Source organism: Narcine bancroftii, chromosome 2 (genome assembly GCF_036971445.1).
Source record: "Narcine bancroftii isolate sNarBan1 chromosome 2, sNarBan1.hap1, whole genome shotgun sequence".
Classification (NCBI taxonomy): domain Eukaryota; kingdom Metazoa; phylum Chordata; class Chondrichthyes; order Torpediniformes; family Narcinidae; genus Narcine; species Narcine bancroftii.
Genome location: NC_091470.1, coordinates 236,600,294 through 236,619,397, shown reverse-complemented (window position 1 = coordinate 236,619,397; position 19,104 = coordinate 236,600,294). Strand labels below are relative to the sequence as shown.

General features: G+C 35.8%; 1 protein-coding gene across 4 annotated transcripts in view; it reads left to right on the top strand.

The window, feature by feature from the left end:
* Window positions 1-19,104, top strand: part of csmd3b (CUB and Sushi multiple domains 3b) — a 927,060-nt gene that overhangs the window by 614,650 nt on the left and 293,306 nt on the right. For all 4 annotated transcript variants that reach the window (XM_069920534.1, XM_069920535.1, XM_069920537.1 and 1 more), the window contains 2 exons: window positions 13,115-13,302; window positions 16,141-16,335. In XM_069920534.1, the coding sequence (XP_069776635.1) occupies window positions 13,115-13,302; window positions 16,141-16,335 (383 nt within the window). The remainder of the gene's footprint in view (window positions 1-13,114; window positions 13,303-16,140; window positions 16,336-19,104) is intronic.

The window sequence follows — 19,104 nt, the reverse complement described above, 5'->3', positions numbered from 1 at the left end:
TCCTACTAGGGAACAAGGGAGGTCAGGTGAATGTGTAGGTGAACATTTTGGGTCCAGTGTCGATAGTGTCATTAGCTTCAAGATATTTATGGAAAAGGATGTCTGGCCCTCATTGTTGGGATTCTCAATTGGAAGAAGGCAAATTTTGTGGAAATGAGAGAATATGTAGGAAGAGTGGATTCGGATATGTTGTTTTCTGGAAAGGGTGTGTTAAGTAAGTGGATGGCCTTCAAAGGGGAGCTCTTGAGAATACAGAGTTTGCATTGAAGGCAAAATTAACAGGCATAGGGAACCCTGGTTTTCAAGGTTCTTGAAGAGTACAGAAAATGCAAGAAAATACTCAAGAAGGAAATCAGAAAGGCAAAAAGAAGATGTGAGGTTGCTTTGGCAGATAATGTCAAGGTAAACGTGATGGGTTTTAATAAGTATATTAAGAGTGAAAGGATAGTAAGGGAAAGAAAATGGTCCCTTGGAGGATCAGAGTTTTTAACTGTGTGGAGCCTCATGAAATGGGGGAGATTTTAAACAAGTTTTTTGTAACAGTATTTACTCAGGAAACTGGTATAGTGTGTAAGGAATGAAGGGAAACAAACAGAAGGGTCACAGAACATATGGAGATTAAGGATGAAGAAGTACTGCCTTACAGCAAATAAAGTTAGATTAATCACCTGGGCAGGATATAATATTATCTCAGACCTTGAGGGAGATTAGTGTAGAAATTTCAGAGGCCCTGGCAGATATATTCAAAATGTCCTGAGCTGAGCGTGAAGTGCCAGAGGATTGGAGGGTAGCTCATGTTGTTCAGTTGTTTAAAATAGTCTCAAAAATAGTCAAGATAATTATAGACTGTTGAACCTCATGTCAGTAATAGCTAAATTATTGGAAGGAGTTCTGAGAGGTAGAATATTATAAGTATTTGGATAGTCATGGGCTGATTAAGGTCAGTGAGCATGGCTTTGTGCATGGTAGGTTGAGTTTAACAAATCTTGTAGAGTTTTTTGAAGATGTTACCAAGAAAGTAGATGAAGGAGATGTTGTCTACATGGTGTTCAGTAAAGCGTTTGATAAAGTCCCACATGGGAGATTAGTTCAGAAGGTTATGGCACTATGTATCTATGTCGAGGTTGTAAATTGGATTTGTAATTGGCTCTGTAGAGAAAACAGAGACTAGTTGTGGATGATTGCTTCTCAGACTGGAAGTCTGTGATTAGTGCTGTGCCTCAGGGATTGGTGTTGGGACCATTGTTGTTTGTTGTGTATATCAATGATCTTGATGATGATGTGGTAAATTGGATCAGCAGGTTTGCTGATGACACAAAGATAGAAGGTGTAATGGACAGCGAGGAAGATTTTCAAACCTTCCAGAGGGATCTCAATCAACTGGGAGAATGGTCCAAAAAATGGCAGATGGAGTTCAATGCAGACAAGTGTGAGGTGATGCTTTTTGGAAGGGCAGATCAAGGTAGGACAGACAGAGTAAATGCTATGGCAATGAGGAGTGTGGAGTAGCAGAGAGATCTGGGAATACAGATACTTATTTCTCTGAAAGTGGCATCGCAGGTGGACAGGGTTACAAAGAAAGCTTTTGGCATCTTAGCCTTTATATATCAAAGTATTGAGTATAGGAGTTGGGATGTTATGAAGAACCTGTTTAAGACATTGATAAGGCAAAATTTTGAATATGTATACAATTCTGTTTGCCTAATGACAGGAAGGATATCAAAAAGATTGAAAGAATGCAGAGAGGATTTACTAGGATGTTGCCAGATCTTCAGGAGTTGAGTTCCAGGGAAAGATGAAACAGGTTAGGACTTAATTCATTGGAGCAAAGAAGAATGAGGGAAGATTTAATGGAGGTTTACAAGATTATGGGAGTTTTAGACAGAGTGGATGCAACTTTTTCCACTTATTGAGGGAGATAAATATGAGAGGTCATAGTTTTAAGATGAAAAGGGAAAGGTTTAAGGGGAACATTAGGGAAAAGTTCTTCACTGAGAGTGGTGGGAGTATGGAATGAGCTGCCATCTGGTGTGGTGTATACAGTCTCAATCTTGAGTTTTAAGAATAAATCGTTATTTTATAAAATTAAGAATGATATAAATCGATGGAAAGATTTACCGATAACATTAATTGGTAAAGTTAATTGTATCAAAATGAATATTTTCCCTAGATTACAATATATTTTTCAGTCTATTCCCTGCAAAGTTCCTCAGAAATTCTTTAAAGATTTAAATTTTATAGTTAGGAAGATTTTATGGAAAGACAAAATGGCAAAAGTGTCTTTACAAAAATGAACATGGAAACATGAATTAGGAGGCTTACAAATTCCAAATTTTCAAAATTATTAGAATGCGGCACAATTAAAGTTTATTAATAGCATGTTTGATTTGGAAAGCCAATTGGTATGGGCAGAAATTGAATTAAGTCAAATTAATGAGAATAAAAGGGATCAATTTATATATAATTGGAATTTGAAGTTGTTGCATAAATATAATTTACATTTTGTTATATATTTGATGGAAATATGGAATAGGATAAATAAAGAAATAAGTACATGTGGTCAAGTTATTATGAAAACACCTCTATATCAGAATAAACTTTTTCCCTTTACGGTCAATAAACAACTTTTGAAAATATGGGATCAAAAAGGAATTAAACTTGTACAAAATTGCTGTGAAGCAGGTCATTTTATTTATTTTCAAAGATTGAAGGACAAATATGAAATGCCATCAAATATTCTTTTTTGTTATTATCAAGTTAGGAGGTTTGTTATTAGATCAATTTGGAAATACTTTGAGGTTGCTCAGACAGACTAATTTTGAAATTTTAATTTCTGTATGGTAGAAGAAAAAGATTTATATTTGAAATTTATGCATGATTGCAGAATAAAATGCCTAAACCAGATTTACAAAAATCTAGGTTAAAATGGGAAAAAAGATTTAGGAACAGAAATTACTCAGGAGGATTGGAGAAATTTGAGCAAAGATGGTATGACAAACATTGTGAATGTAAGATACAGATTAGTTCATTATAATTTTATAAATCAATTATATTTAACTCCTGAGAAAATTAAAGAGATATAATTTACTTTCCACAGATTGATGTTTTAAATGTCAGAAAGAGGTAGAAGCATTTTTACATTCTACGTGTAAAGGTTAAACCCTTTTGGCTGCAGTTTAAGGAACTTTTACAAAATAATATTAAAGTTCAACTTTCAATGAATCCATCAATATTTTGCTAAGTAATTTGAAAAAAAGATTTGTTTGGAAGTAAGATTAAATAAATATCAAATAGCATTTTTGAGATTAGCGTTAGCTGTAGCAAGAAATTGTATTGTGATTACTTGGAAAAATGATATTGAGTTCAATTTATATAGGCATACAGAATTGAGATCTTGCATACCATTGGAAAAAATAAGATAATTTACGAGATAATTATCTTTCATATCATAAAATTTAGCCCTTATTTGGATTATATTGGTTTAAAATTTTGAATGCTTCTGCCTCGGTGTGGTGGAAGTACCTCAGTCCATGACAATTCTCTATGTTATTGTAATTTACATCTTTTTTTTCTTCCATTTCCTTATTTTTGAGGGTGGAGTTTAGGAGTGGTTTAGGTAGGGGGAATGAAAAGGGGGAGGCTTTATTGATTAAGAGGTGGGAAAGAAGGGTTTTTGTTATTCACCATGTTTACTTATTAATGTTATATATTGTGTGCTAATTGTTTATTAATTGTATGTTTCATGCTTTTAAATTTTTAAATAAAGTATTAAAATAAAGAATAAGTTGGATGGATACATGGATGGGAGAGGTCTGGAGGGTTATGGAATTGAAGCAGGTCAATGGGACTAAAAATAATGGTTGGCATAAACTAGGACTGAATAGCCTTTTTTCTGTGCTGTAGCATTCTATGGTTATATATAGTTTTTCCTACTAACTATGTTGACATGCACATCTGCCTCAGTTTGATCTTTTAGTATAAAGTAATAGTATAAAGTATAAAGTATCCTTCTTATTACCTTTTGTAATAAGAAAGGGCTCAGAGATATCATTGTGAATGGTGGTGGTCATTGAAGCCTGGATCTCGGGAACATTCTCTACTATTACTTTTTCCAAATGTCATTCTTTATTGATTCATTAGCTTTCTTTATTCTCTACTCTATTCATCATTCTTTATTCATCAGCTGAAGTAAGAGGACAGTGCTTCCCAACCCCCAAGTTAATAAACAGTTCTTCTCGTTATGAGCTTTGAAAGAACTTTTCAAACAGACTTGGAGTGAAAGGCTTTGCTGTGTCCAAATCCAGGTTCAAGGTCAACATTGGGTGATGCATCTGCTTTTATGCAATTCGGAAGATTGATAGGTTCTTTAAGCATTATTAAAAAGTAAGCCTTGCTGTGTTTAGTTTAGAATCACTGGGTAATGATGACAGATTTCACCTTCCTGCAGGATATTAATGAATGAGATTTTTTTAAAAAACAGACTGGGAGCTTTGTTGTCACCATAATTAAGATTTTCATTCAAAACTTGTTATTTAATTTAATTTAAATTTCCCAAGTGCTGAGATGAAAGTTGGTTTCAGCATTGTTAGTCTTGGCTTCTGAATTATTAACACCATTGTACTGACTTCCCAGAGCCCGCGAAAAGCATCCGGATTAGATTTTTCCTACTCTACTATTAAAACGTTTGTTTGCACAGTTCAGAAAGTGGATTGAATTTAATTGTTCAGGCATTGAACTGCACTTCTGTTTGAGAAACATGTTTTTTATTCTGATGTGGTGTCCCTTTTTGGAAGTTCTTCACCATAACTGTCATCACTGGAAAGAGTTTAATTTTGCAACGAGAAAAGAACAGAGAGATTTATTATCCCTGTCACAAAAACATGAGATCGTAACAGTTAACAGGAAGAGTTTTTGTTTCCAATGGCTGTGGCATTCTACATGAAATGAGACAGAATATTTTCAACTTGGTTCCTGGTGGGATCAATGCCACAGGGTAAGACGACATGTTGCGTGACAAAATTGGTGCTAAATTGGCAATCTTGTTCAAGGCTGGAGAGCTAGTGGGGGAAAGAAAACACACATATTCAAGTTATGATTCTGAGATTAATGCATTCTTCGTCTGCGGCTAACCTATGCTAAACCTGCTCTTATGTGCTGGCACTAATCGCATTATGTAAAAATAAAACCTCTTGCTGAAAAATAAACCCTTCACTTTGACAACCAGGAAAAGCTGCTCTTTTAATATGTAGCATTTGTTTCTCAGAATTTGACATTCAGTCCCTCTCTTCATTGTGCAGTACTGAAAAGCTTATTTTATTCTTGTCACTACCAAGCTTAGAACATGTCTATTTTGTTTACCATTGCTGAATGTAGATTTTGGACAGACATCTTTAGAATGCACGCACACGCACTTACTTTATAATTTTTCTTTTGCTGCCCATTCCTTTCATGTTGATAAATGAATTTAATGTGTTTTGGCCATTTTAACTGAACTTTCAGTGGCTAATATTGCCCCCTAACTAATTATAGGATGGTGGCAGAAATCCATATCCTTTAAAGCTCTTCCTATCCATTATTTTGTCCAAATATCTTTTGAACGCTTCAATTGTACCCACTTCAACAGTTTCCTCTGGCAGCTCATTCCAGAAACAGACTACCTTCTTCTTGAAAAGTGTATTTGTCAGATCCCTTTTGATATCTCCCTTCTCACCTTTATCCAATGTCCTCTATTACTAGAATCGTCTATCCTGAGGAAAAAAAACATTGTACACTCACTATATTAATGCCCCTCATGATTTCATGAAAATCTACAAGGTTTCATAATTTGTTAGGATGATTAAATCAATCTAAAACAATGAAAATTAATATATTACCCCTTTGCTTTCATCTTTATAGATTAGCAATCTTTGTTGAAATCAGTAGGGTGATAGATCCAGTGTGAGTTTGAATATGTTGCAAGATCTGAAACATTGACTGCCTTGTGCTTTCTCTGGGTGCTGCCTGACCTTCCAAGTTTCTCCAGCACTTTTGTGCAGGTCTGAAGGCTGTTTAATTACTGAGCAATATCTCCAAGAATAATTTCCATTTTCTTATTCCATGGGAGGTTCTGCAGCAGGGCATCTTGACAAATATGGTTTGTTGTTTTATTCTTTAAGTTTATATGTTTGAAAAGGCAATTTGGAAATCATGGACTTGCTTTCATTTAAAAATAATTGACATATCTCTATCAAGACTCATTCGTTTCAGTTGCCACTGTGGTCATATGCCGTAAAATTATCTTCATTTTTATGGTTATACATATGTTAACATATTAATTGAAAACTATGTTCCTGATCCATTTTTGACAATATTACACATCCTAGAAATTTTTAAAGCTACTCTAATTAAAAATTTCTACATGACATCTCAAACAATATGACTTGAGGTGCATTTGAACATTTTGTAGCATCTGTTAATGGCAGTGCTACCGAAATGAGAGACGTCCACCAGCCTGAGGTGAACTAGTAACTGAACTTTATTTTTAATTCATCGTTCTGCTCAAGGGGACTGGCCATTTCCTGTGAGGGGAGCGCAGGCCTGAGGAAGTGACATCAGCATGTCGTGGCATCACTGCCCATCCAGCGGTGCACAAGACAGAAGCAGCGCCATTCCCCCAGGCAACATGTGTCGCCAACTGCAGGCTTCTCCTCAGAAGGGAAGGGGGGGCCCATGCTATCTTGTGTCAGATGACTGGGGTGACGATTCTGCCTATCTAATCACTCGGCCCGCTACATCTTGATTAACGTCTGGTTTCTTTGAAAGTTGAAACACATTTGCCACTGATTTACTTTACCACATTTTATTTGCAGCCACAGTTTGTACTGCTTACAACAGGAAGTATGTGATAACATTAGCAGGAGTGTGGAAGAAATTCATCAGGAATTTACTTGGAATGGAAAGCCTTAAATATAAAAATAGATTGAATAGGTTGGGTTTATTCCCACTACAATGTTGGGGGCTGAGGCCTTGCCAAGGCTTATAAAAGTATAAGGGCATAGATAGGGTAGACAGTCTTTCTGTTTTTCTACGTTGTGTGAGTCTAATATTAGAGAGCATGAAGGGGGAGGAAATTGAAAGATATCTGAGGAGAACGTTTTCACCCTGAGCGTGGCGGTTATATGGAATAAGCTGGTAGAGACGGATAAAAGCCTGTGTTTTATGCCATTTAAAGAAGTAAAAGTATATGAGCTGAGTCTAGGCAAATGGGATTAGAGTATATGGGCAATGCAACCCTCTGACTGTGATTATCCATTGTGCATTATCTCTCTTGTGCATCCACAGAACAAATAACAAAGAATTTATGGTGCAACATCATCAGTTGTCTAGGCTTCTTGAAAAAAAATGTGGGAGAGCAGAAACAGTCATAATACACCCCCTCTAATCTACTCTACTCAAGGCAAGCACATAGCCTGTTGCCATATGAATTATAAAGATTAGAATTTTTTTTCTTATTTTAATCGTACTTACTACTAGTTGCTCTATGGAATATTGGTAGCAGCAGCTCTGACACAAATGATACATTTGAAGCTAAATAAAGCTGCAACTCTCACGTGTTTTGTAGCTGTTCTTTGATTATGCAGCAGTGGTGTTATTTGTGCATTCTATCCTTCACTTCAGTGTTGATATCGAAAAATACCTTTCTCATAGAAGCTTAAGTTTGAAGCCAAGATGTTACTGGATACCAGTGAGTTGAAGTCACAGAAGGAGCAGTAAATACCATGTTTCACAGGTTTCCAAGTTACTTTCAAATGTCAATGTTATTTCACTTCCCAGCAAGAGACCACCCTTTATAAAAGAAATATTTATGATCCCTGCTGCCCAGCAATTTGATGTGATAAGATTGCTGGTCAACAGCAGAGATGGTGCATTCAATGTAAGGCACTCCTCTGAGTGACAACTGCGGCTGAATTTTATTAGGTGCAATTTTTCTTTGTGTTACTGGGATACTTGTATGATCTAATAAATAAAATGTAAACTAAAGAATGACATGTGAAGGAAATAGGAAGTAAATGCTGGGCATTATTTTAAAATTAAAATTAATTGTACCAGAGCAGAGTGTGCACAGGATTGATGTTGGGAAGAAAACCCAGTAAATCATTCAGCACATTAAGGGTGAACACATAATGTTTTTTATACACACTTGTTTGAAGAACCTTCCAGAAGCAATCTTTCCTGAAAGTGTCCCAATGCAGACTCTTAGCAGTCAATAAAATCACTTTTTAAAAATAAGATGATTTTCCCTTTAAGTCAAAAGTGAGGTAAAAACTTTGTCTCTTGGACAGTTGTGCATCTTTGGCATTCTCTTCCTCAATGGGCAGTTAAAGCTGAATCTTTGAATCTTGTTAAGGCTGAGTTAGAATATTATTTAAAGATTTCTACAATGAGGAAAGATTGCAAATTTGAGGATGCAATCAGATTTCCTTGAACTTATCAAATGGCAATGCAGGCTTGAAGGGAAAAGTGACCTATTCCAGCTCCTAACTCATTAGTGTTATATGCACACAAGCACGCTGCTGGCAGATAGCTGGGCAAACAATAATGTAAACAGATTTGGTCCGATGCGTGCTTATGTGATTTTTTTTTCGTATTGCTGCCTCTGATCTACCTCACGTCTTTCTTCCACATTGGCTGGAGCTTGGAGGTCTAAAATATTCTTCTCTTTCTTCAGCTATCTATTATCATCTGTGTGTGCCCCAATTTTGTAACTGCCAAAATTGGTTTTGTTGTCCACAATGCTGCCTTCTGCCATGGAGCAGCTGCTCTGACAATCTTCCATTGTTTGCACTGCAAATATTTTCAGCCAAATTCACTGGTTGCTCTTGGTAACTCACTCTTCATGCTGTTAGTATCCTCCAGTGTGCTTGCTAATGAGCAGTCCTGCTACTTGATATAAATTTAGATTTAAATAAATATTCAAAGTTTTCTAATTATTGAGCATGCCTCAAAAGGAATACTCAAGTTTCATGACCAGGAATTAAATTGAACCTTCAATTAATTGACCAACTTCATACCACAGTGATTTCAAACAAAATGATTTAAAACAATCAAGATACTAACAGGTTCACCAGCGAAGTCTGCAGACACTGAGATTGTGGTTTAATACACAAAAATGCTGGAGAAACTCAGCAGTTCATGCAGCTGATTTGACCTTTCACTTCTCAGATATTTTCTCTTCTGCTCTCCCGCGCATTTGCACTCTGATCTCTCGCCTATTGACCTGTATTCCTCGCCCTCCTCTCCCCACCTTTTCATTCAGACCCTTGCCTGCTTTTTGCTCATTCCTCGATGAAGGGCTCAGGCCTGAAACGTAGGTTATGCATCTTTGCTTCCTATGGAGGCTGCGTGACCTGCAGTGTTTCTAAAGCACTTTTGTGTGTTAATTCAAATATCAACAACTTGTATTTGCATAGCATCTGCAATGCAACAAAATATCTCAAGGTATTACACGGAGACATCATCAAAAACATTGATACGAAGGTGTAAAAAAAGGCATTATGGTAAATGTCGAGTTTGATTCAAGAGTGAAGCTTCTAAGATTTGGTTTAAAGAAATTAGAAAGGTGGAAGGATTTAGAGAATTAATGTGAGCACTTCTAGCCTTTGTAAATTAAAGTACAGGTAACAATGGATAAGTGATTACATTTATGGATGATCCAATGGCCAATTTGGGGCACTACTGAAATTCAAAAATGAGTGCCAAAAGGAAATAGAGTGGATGAGAGAAGGTGAGACCTTAGTTCAAATTGGAAAAAATAATGAATCTCTTATAGTTAAGGCATTACAGTGCAAAGATGTATAATTGAAATATGTGCAGGATATGGCAGAATTTGTTTATCCATCTTCTGGGCTTTGGACATCACCAGCAACACTTGACAGTAGAATTTGAGAGGTGAGCAGATGTACGTTGGTACTGTCAAGTTTACAGATATTACAGGCAAAATTGGGGGTTACACCAACAGGAGCAATGAGGCAAGGGCAAAGTCAGGCAATGATATGGAGGTAGGAAGAGGCAACTTTAGTGATGGTGGGAGACATGTTAAAAGATAGAGCGAGCAGGAGAACATAATTCGATTCTTAAAACTAAACCTATGATTTCAAAGAATAATGATGGATTCTGATTTTTAGGGTGTGCCTTTTCCTACAGGAAATTGTCTGAATATTGTGCATCTAATAATACAGTAAATTATATGCTTTCCTCATCAATGAATAAAGCCCAAAAAACAAAATAACCAAAACCTAGAATTTGATAACCTGTTCTGCACAATGTTTTGTACCTCCAGAAAACTAGAATAACATTCTATATCTTATTAATCAACAATTCTACTAAATTACAGCAACATAAAGCATAAAGTCAATTTTACTCCAGAGGGATTTTTTCTTTCTTTTGAACCCAAATCAGTGAAACATGATGCTCCTTCAAATTCCGGGATTAACTTGCACATTGATATTTCAATATTATTCATTTGTTAACAATGGCAAAAATTAAATAATATATGAAACAAAAGAGAGGTTTACATGATTATTCTTCTGCTTGACATAATCCAATTGTCCATGCTGATGGAAAATTAGTTAGCCATACCTTGCCAAAATTAATTAGCAAATTATTTCATTGAAAATATGGTGAAATTGATTATTCTGAAAGTTCTGACCAGCACCTCAAAAAAAAATCATAGTGAAAAAGACTGACATGCTTAATCTGGTCATATCTTTCAGGTGACAAACTCTAGTTTGTTAAACAGGACTACATGGGCCATACAATTATTACAACATATTTTCTTTTTCTAAGCTGATGTGATTCTAAAAAAAGATGCCTTCAGCTATTTAAATTACTTTTTACATCCAAGAGGTACAGTCTAATGGTCAGTTATCAACGAGCAAGCATAAAGTGGAAGGTTATTTTGTGAATGGTTCTCAATTTCATTATACCAGTTTAAAAAAATTATTGCCTATTAAACAAGCAACATATTTAAATACACAGCTGATTTTATCCTATTGCACAAAGTTAATTTGCACCACATAATGAAGTTTTTTTTTCCTAAAGATAAAGCTTTCTGAAGTCTTGTGACTTTCTTCCTAACCCGTTGTGTTTCCTGTGTTCCAATGCAATGGTACCCAGTAGAAAGCAACACAAATCTGAATGGCACTTCAGTAGCTTGACTTGTAGGCAACTCATGCAAAAGCAAACCTAATGAACATATGACACTTGCTGGAAAGTTCTTTAAAGGTTAACCTGCTTGAGTAAGTCTGAGGATTCTGGCATTAGGAACTTGTTTAAGCCAAATCTTACATGAATCTATCATAGAAGCTCTTCTTTTGGACCCTCATACTATATCTAATGAATCAACTCCCTTTTGTGCCACTGGTCATCGCAGAAGAGAAGATTGTGAATTCCACTACCAGAGTATCAATATAACATTCCAACCCCGCAATTGATTCTCTAGACCACAATTTCCACAATCTATGATCTACCTGTTTTTTTTTAATTTAATGTTTTTTTTTAATTTAGACATACAGCACAGTTACAGGCCCTTTAAGCCAATGAATCTGTCCATCTAAATATCCCGATTAACCTACAACCATATTTTTGAATGGTGGCAGGAATCCTGAGCTGCCAGAGGAAACCCATGCAAGCAAAGGGAGAGCGTACAGACAGTGCAGATTCGAACCCCAGTCACTGGTGCTATAACAGTGTTTCACTCACTGCTGCACTAACCATGCCAGCTTATTGCTTTGTTTGCTCTATGATTGCTTTCCATCTTGAATGATGGAGAACTTTGAGGAGCATTCAAAAAAAGTTGGAGTGCTGCAGATTTTTATGTTTCATCAAATAATCCTTATGTCATCATTCTTAACTCAATAACACTAAATGTGTCCAGTTTCACATCTTATTTGACATATGCTATTCAAGTGTTTGTCATTTCCAAAGCAATGATGAGCACTTTGAACTGTTGTTCAAAGGCCACCAGATGTAAGGAGGACAAAGCCCTTTCACCTCTCCTTTTTGATCTCAATGTTGGAGAACTTTAGGATTTGGCTCAATTTCAGTTTGACTCTTTGGAGCACTTCATTCCCTGTTATTATAAATTATCAGCTCCGACAAGTGTCATGTTTCCACATTTCAATTACCTGTCACTGCTGGCCCTCCTTGCTTTGAGAACTACCACTCAGAAGACACGTGAAAAATATCCCTCAATCCCCTCCCTAACCCAATGAAGTTAGTTAGGTCTGGTGAATGACAAATTTCTCATGATCTGATATAATGTTGTGTATTGATTTCTAAATGGGTAATTGCATCTTGATTACCCTGAAATCTGATGAGATGTGTACATTTTAACTTTTCTTTGGTTCTTCTGAGAATATTTCACTTTGATGTCTTTTAATTTTATCTGTAATATTTGTTATTTAACTTTTCTCAAGGGAATAATGTGGGTTTTTTTTTGCTATAATTAATGCTGCTGCTAAACATATGGCAGGAAATATTGCTATCTATCCACATATAATGGAAGAAACAATAGCCAAAGAATTTAAGAATGTAAATGTATGGAAGGGTGGTCGGGATGGAGGAAATTTTATATATATATATATATATATATATATATAAATATATAGAGAGAGGTTTATATAGAGATAGATATATAACACACACACACACACACACACACACACACACACACACACACACACACACACACACACACACACACACACACACACTATATTTGAGGTACTCTATGATTATCGGGATGCATGATATTGCAAATTGGGCAGTAGAGTGAATGAGGTAAAAGTTTCTGAAAATGGAAATGGTAGACATCAAGAGAATTTTGGAACAGTCATATATGGGTCCAAGAGTGAACTTGCGTTTAACACAACAGGTGTGCTGAGACATGAGCAAAACTTGTTGATGCTACAAATATAAAATATAGTCAGACATTTAGTTCATATGTAAGCAATTGTGTCCCCTTCTGAATGACCAAAATGGGAAATAAAAGCTAGTGAAAAGCTCTGTTTTACAGTGTTAAAACACACTGGAAATTAATGTTGTTGTTTGAGCATGTAATCTTTCTACTTTGCAGTTTTACCATGGAACCCAATTATGACTTCCTTTACCTTTACGATGGACCAGACAGTAACAGCCCTCTGATCAGGAGCTTTCACGATAATAAGCTGCCTGAACGGATTGAAAGCAGTTCAAACAATATGCACTTAGCTTTTCGGAGTGATGGTTCTGTTAGCTTTTCTGGATTTCACATTGAATATAAAGGTTAGTTTGATAACTTCTGATATTTCATTTTACATTTTTTCCTAATTTGTGGGAATATGCTTGAAATCCATGTAAGATCTCATTTTTGTTATTGCATTATTGTTTGGGAATCAGGCTTAAGTGCTTGATTGCTATTGTTGGTTATTTTTCAATTGGAGCCATGAAAATAATTTAATTGGAGAAAAATGCGATTGGAAAATGTTGGCCTCCTTATTTGTAAAAAAATATTTTTTATTGATAAAGTACCATAACTATATATTTTCTGGTTTAGGCAGGTTCTAACCAATAACAAAAGCAATAAATTTTGGCCATCAGCAATAAGTTTAATTTTACACACACACACACACACACACACACACACACACACACACACACATTAATTATTCATGGATATAGAGGAAGAACGTAAATGAGGAAATGATGCACCACCAAACTGAGTATACAAGATTTAAGATTTAATTAGATCAAAACAGATTGAGAAAAGTTTTGTAAGATCTAAAAAAATGAGGGAATTTCCATTTTTATTTCACAAAGAAATATCATCTGCTCTTGAACATGAGTGGTGGTAATGGGATCGCTCAGCTTATTTAAATGTTATGTGACCATACATAATGAAAGGATCCTGATGCTGATCTGTTCGATCTTAGATGAAGCCTAACAGGGATCATAATTATCTTTTGCACTTTCGGGTAAAAAGTTTCAATCGGATATTAGTAATTTGAACCAATTCCAAAGTCTGCTTTGTTTTATTGAAGGTCCTGTTGCACCAAGTTGAACAACAGTAAGTTGTCCCCAGTGTCCTGGAAAAACAGATAAACTGAAATCCATAAGCTAAAACATCTGATATCAACTGTTTCATCACAATTTGTACATTTGCAACGATAACAACTCTTCATATATTTCACTATAAATCACTCTGAAAAATGATACATAAATTCAAATATTTTTTCACCAATAGGTATGTAACCTGGCAGGCATGATTGTAAAGTCCATTATTTTAATTCCACTAAATGACTAATCTGCACAAATTAAGACTTCCAGATTTGATTGTTACTGACTTTCCCGCTGTTATGATGTTACAGATGGTACCAATGATCTTAATCAATTTAAAGGGGGGTGGGGGAAAATGACAGTAGTCTGATCCAGATCATTAGCTAGTGTAGTCAGAAATCTGTGCAGGTTTCAAGTAAGGTTATGGATCTGGACTCAGTTATGCGTTTCACATTCAGATCACTTGACAAAATTCGCTGTCAAGCTCAGATGGATTAGAAGCAGAGAGCAGCTGGCAGCCATAGATCCATATTCAATCAAGTCAATGCCTTCATGAGGGAGAGAAAGAAAATTTGATTCTCATGCCAACTTTGAATAAAAAAGCACTGATTTTTTTCAGTTTTGCACTTGAATTACTCTAATCTGGATCTTTATAATCCTTTTTTATTGCACAAAAATAATTCTTTGATGACGGATGATGGTGAGAACATTTTACAGCTGAAATTGTAATGGCAAAGCAAGATTTACACAGAATATATGCATCACATGGAAAGTTTTTACTCATTTTTGAGAAGTAACTGGATTATCTGCCTCTATTTGGTTGCCTTTTTTAATGGTAATACCTGATTAAAATAACCCTAGCTGGAGAACTGCTCAGACAACCCTGCCTCAGAATTTCTGAAGATCAGAAGTCCTGCTGAGAACTTCAAGTTCCATAAAAAATTGTTCTTACTTTAGTGTACCCCCTTAGCTTGTCATCCCAAGTCATATTGAGTGTAAGGTCCACTCATACTTGTTTGGGTAGTTAGAATTGTATAGGAATTTAAGTACAGTATGAAGATACTTATCAGCCTCCTCCATCAATAAAATGGATGGTAAACCACCCAATGAAACAGCAATGTTAAAATGTTGCAGCTGTGCTTTTATTTGTGGAAAGAAGTATTTGTTGGTGATCAATCTGAACAGAAGAGTCACTTAAGAGTTAACAAGGTTGGAAAGTTTGGAGTCTCAAATCGGTCAGACTGGGTAATGATGGCATATTTCTTTCTTGGAGGATGTCAATTATGTGCTTTTATGATGATTCAATTTTTTAAGGAAACACTGGAGATTGCAGATGCTGCAATTTGGAGCAAAAGGAAAACTGCTGGAGGAACTCAACTGGTGGAGCAGCATCTGTATGGCGATGGGGAATGGGTGAAACATTTTAGGTCAAGACCCTGAATAAGGACTAAGAGTGGAGAGGGAAGGTAGTTGGAATAAAGAGGAGAGGAGTAAGGATGAGAGATGGTTTTGGTAGCTGATGGGTAAGGTTGATGGGTAGATGGAGCCAAGTGGGGAGAAGGAGGAGTAGAGTTGAGAGACAGAACCAGGTAGGTGATTGGTAGGAGCAGATAATGGAGAAAAAAAGAAGCATATGGAGGCACATTTCTCAGAGAGAAATGTTATGAGTGCTGGCACCTGAAGTTGTTGAAGGACAATTAAGGGAGAGAAGATGAGCAGATGGATGGGGAACAGGTCTAGTGGGCAAAGTGAATAGGTACTTGATGGAGGTCTCTCACCTTGACTTGAACATCTTTATTAACATAGCTACTGCCTGACTGACAACACTGAGCAGATCAGGGTCTTACTGGAGACAGCCAGTGAACCCACACATTGATCATCATGACTGTGTGGTAAAATCACACATACAATATATGCCATCTTCCGACAAAGGACTTGCTCTTCATTATACTATATTCTATATTTCACTGAATATATCGAGAAATGGCAAAAACAAACCCACTCCCCCAAAAAATGCAAACATGTAACAAATTGTTTTGAGCATTTTCTTCTGTCTTGATTATTTAGCAAAGCTTCGAGAATCATGCTTTGATCCTGGAAACGTCATGAATAGTACCAGACTGGGAAGTGACTTTAAACTGGGATCGACTGTTACATATTATTGCGATGCAGGCTATGTGCTCCAAGGTTATTCAACTCTTACATGCATAATGGGAGATGATGGAAGACCTGGATGGAACAGAGCTTTGCCCAGCTGTCATGGTAGGATCCAATTGATTCAATTTTTTCTGTTCAATGTGTTGCGATTAAAGAAAATAATAACAGAAATCAAAAGGTACTTAAGTTCAAAATAAAATGAAGCATTTAAAATAGAATTATATCTGTTCACAACTGACATAAAAGACCAAATCTCATTCCAAATTTTTCAAGTAGTCTGATAGAGATTAAAAAATTGTGGTGTAAGATTCTGAATTGCAGTTCTTCATATTTAGTCTGAAATCCAAATAGCCATTCTTTGTAAATCAACTTAAATCTCCTGAAAATACTTTTGTTTATGGCTGAAAAATGACATATTTTGATAATTTTGTTTGAGAGACAATGTAGAAGTGACAAAGTTAACTTACTTCAATAATGCAATGAAGACAGATGTACCATAGGTGCTATAATTGTGAAGACAACTCTCAAAAGCCTTGGCTGAAATCTAGTCATAATAAGATCAGCTATCTCTACATTCCATATTAGGGATTAATTTGACTGACAGCTGTTTGGCTAATCCACATTTGAATGCACTTTGAGGTCGATGAAAGTGCAAAAGATGGTGATTTAAAGATGATCTTGGATTTAGTTGTGAGGATATAAACCACTAATGTTGCAACAGAATGCAGAGAGCTAAAAAGATCCAAATGAGAAAATTGTATATCCTCAAACAAAATGATTTTATTCCTGAAAAATAGTGGAACATTCTGATGGAACAGTATAAATCAAAGTCTAACACTAATATGTTGATCATTTTAAATACATTAAGATTGATAAATCCCTGGAATGGGACACACTATACCCCAGCTTGTTGGGGGAAGGGAGGGAAGAGACAGCTGGGGCATTGGCTATGAACTTTGCATCTATGTTGGCCACAGGGGAGGTGCCGACATATTGGACAATGCCAAATGTGATCCTCCTGGGAATTATAGACTGGTAAGTCTTAAGTCAATGGTGCACAAATTACTGGAGAGGATTCTTAAGTATAAAATTTATGACCATTTGGAGAAGTGTAGTCTACTCGAGGATAGTCAGCATGGCTTTGTGAAGGGATGGTCATGCCTCATGGACCTAATTTAGATTTGTGAGAATTTAACAAAATAAATTGATGAAGGTAGGGGAGTAGATGTGGTCTATAGGATTTTAGTAAGGCATTTGACAAGGTATCCCATGAGAGACTAGTTCAGAAAGTCATGAGGCATGGGTCTATGGAACCTTTGCTGTGTGGATTAAAAATTGGCTTGCATGTAGAAAACAGAGAGAGGCATTGGACCAAGTGTATTCTGCCTGGGGATCGGTGACTAGTGGAGCTTTGCAGGGATCTGCTCTTGGACCCCTGCTCTTTGTCATTTTTTTAAATTACCTGGATGAAGAAGCAGAAGGATGGATAGGTAAGTTTGCAGATGAATACGAAAATTGGGGAGTAGTGGAAAGTGCTGAAAGTTGTTGTAGGTTACTAAAGAATACAGAGGAAATGTGGAGTTGGGATGAAAGGGGCAAAAGGAGTTTTATCTAGATGTGTGAGGTGATGCATTTTGGAAAGTCAAACTGATATTGTTTGTTAAAATTTAAGGTGGTGCATAGGATATACATGTCCAAAAGTCAAAATATCTCATTTTTACGCGGCTAAGTGTAAAATCTTTGAAACCTCATTGATTTATATGTTTTGGGAGTGCCCTAATTTTGCCAAGATATTTTTCAGACTTTATCAAAGATTCTAAAGATCAAATTAGAACCCTGCCCTCTCATTACTTTGTTTGTTTTTATCTCGAGAAAATGATTAACCCTTGACTTCAACCCAAGAGAGAATTTTAGTTTTTACCTCGTAGCTAGATGAGTAATTTTAATGAAATAGAAGGAAGACTTTCCACCTACTTATGCCCAATGGTTACATGATGTTATGTCCTGTTTAAGCTTGGAGAAAATTAAATACAACATTAAAGATATAAAGTTTCATTTTGGTAAGATGTGGGGCCCATTCATAGATAATTTAATAATTCTGGATGCCCCAGAGCAGAAAAAGTTTGAAAACCACTGTTTTAATTGTAACTAATCGATTTGTTATGTGCATGGTTTCATTACGCCAAAGAAAATAGGCCAATGACAATTTTTCTCAACCAAAATATTTCAGTAACAATTGGTTCTAGAGCAGTTATTCTCAACTTGCCTTCCCACCCACATACCACCTTAAGCAATCCCTTACTAATCACAGAGCACCAATGGCATAGGGAATACTTAAAGTGATATGTGAGTGGAAAGAAAAAAGTTGAGATCCACTGCTCCAGAGGCTCTCTGTCTGGTATCTAAAGGTCACCATTTGATCCATATCTTTACCATTTTACATTAACCTTGTTTAGAGGGAGGTGTAGATTAGTCAGAGGATGTTTGTTTTTCTTTTTATCATTTTTTTAGATTAATTAGTTAAACATAAGTTTAAATATAGTTTATCATGGATCATACCATTAATTAAGGTGGAATTTACCCTTTGTTTATATAAAAGGATTTTTAAATTTTGTCTTAGCTATTTTTCATCCAGAATTATACTGGAATATATTATCGGAAAGGGATAAAATTAATTACCATATTTATAGAATTTGATGTCTTAAAGCAACACATCAAATAACCTATTATGGTTAGTTTTTTGATTTACCTTATATATTTAATATGTGATTTGTATAGAACATGACCTTTCATTTGTTATTATTATATGATTTTAAACAATAAAAATATTTTAAAAAGAAAAGGAAGGTCAAATCAGAAGGCTGAGTACAGAGT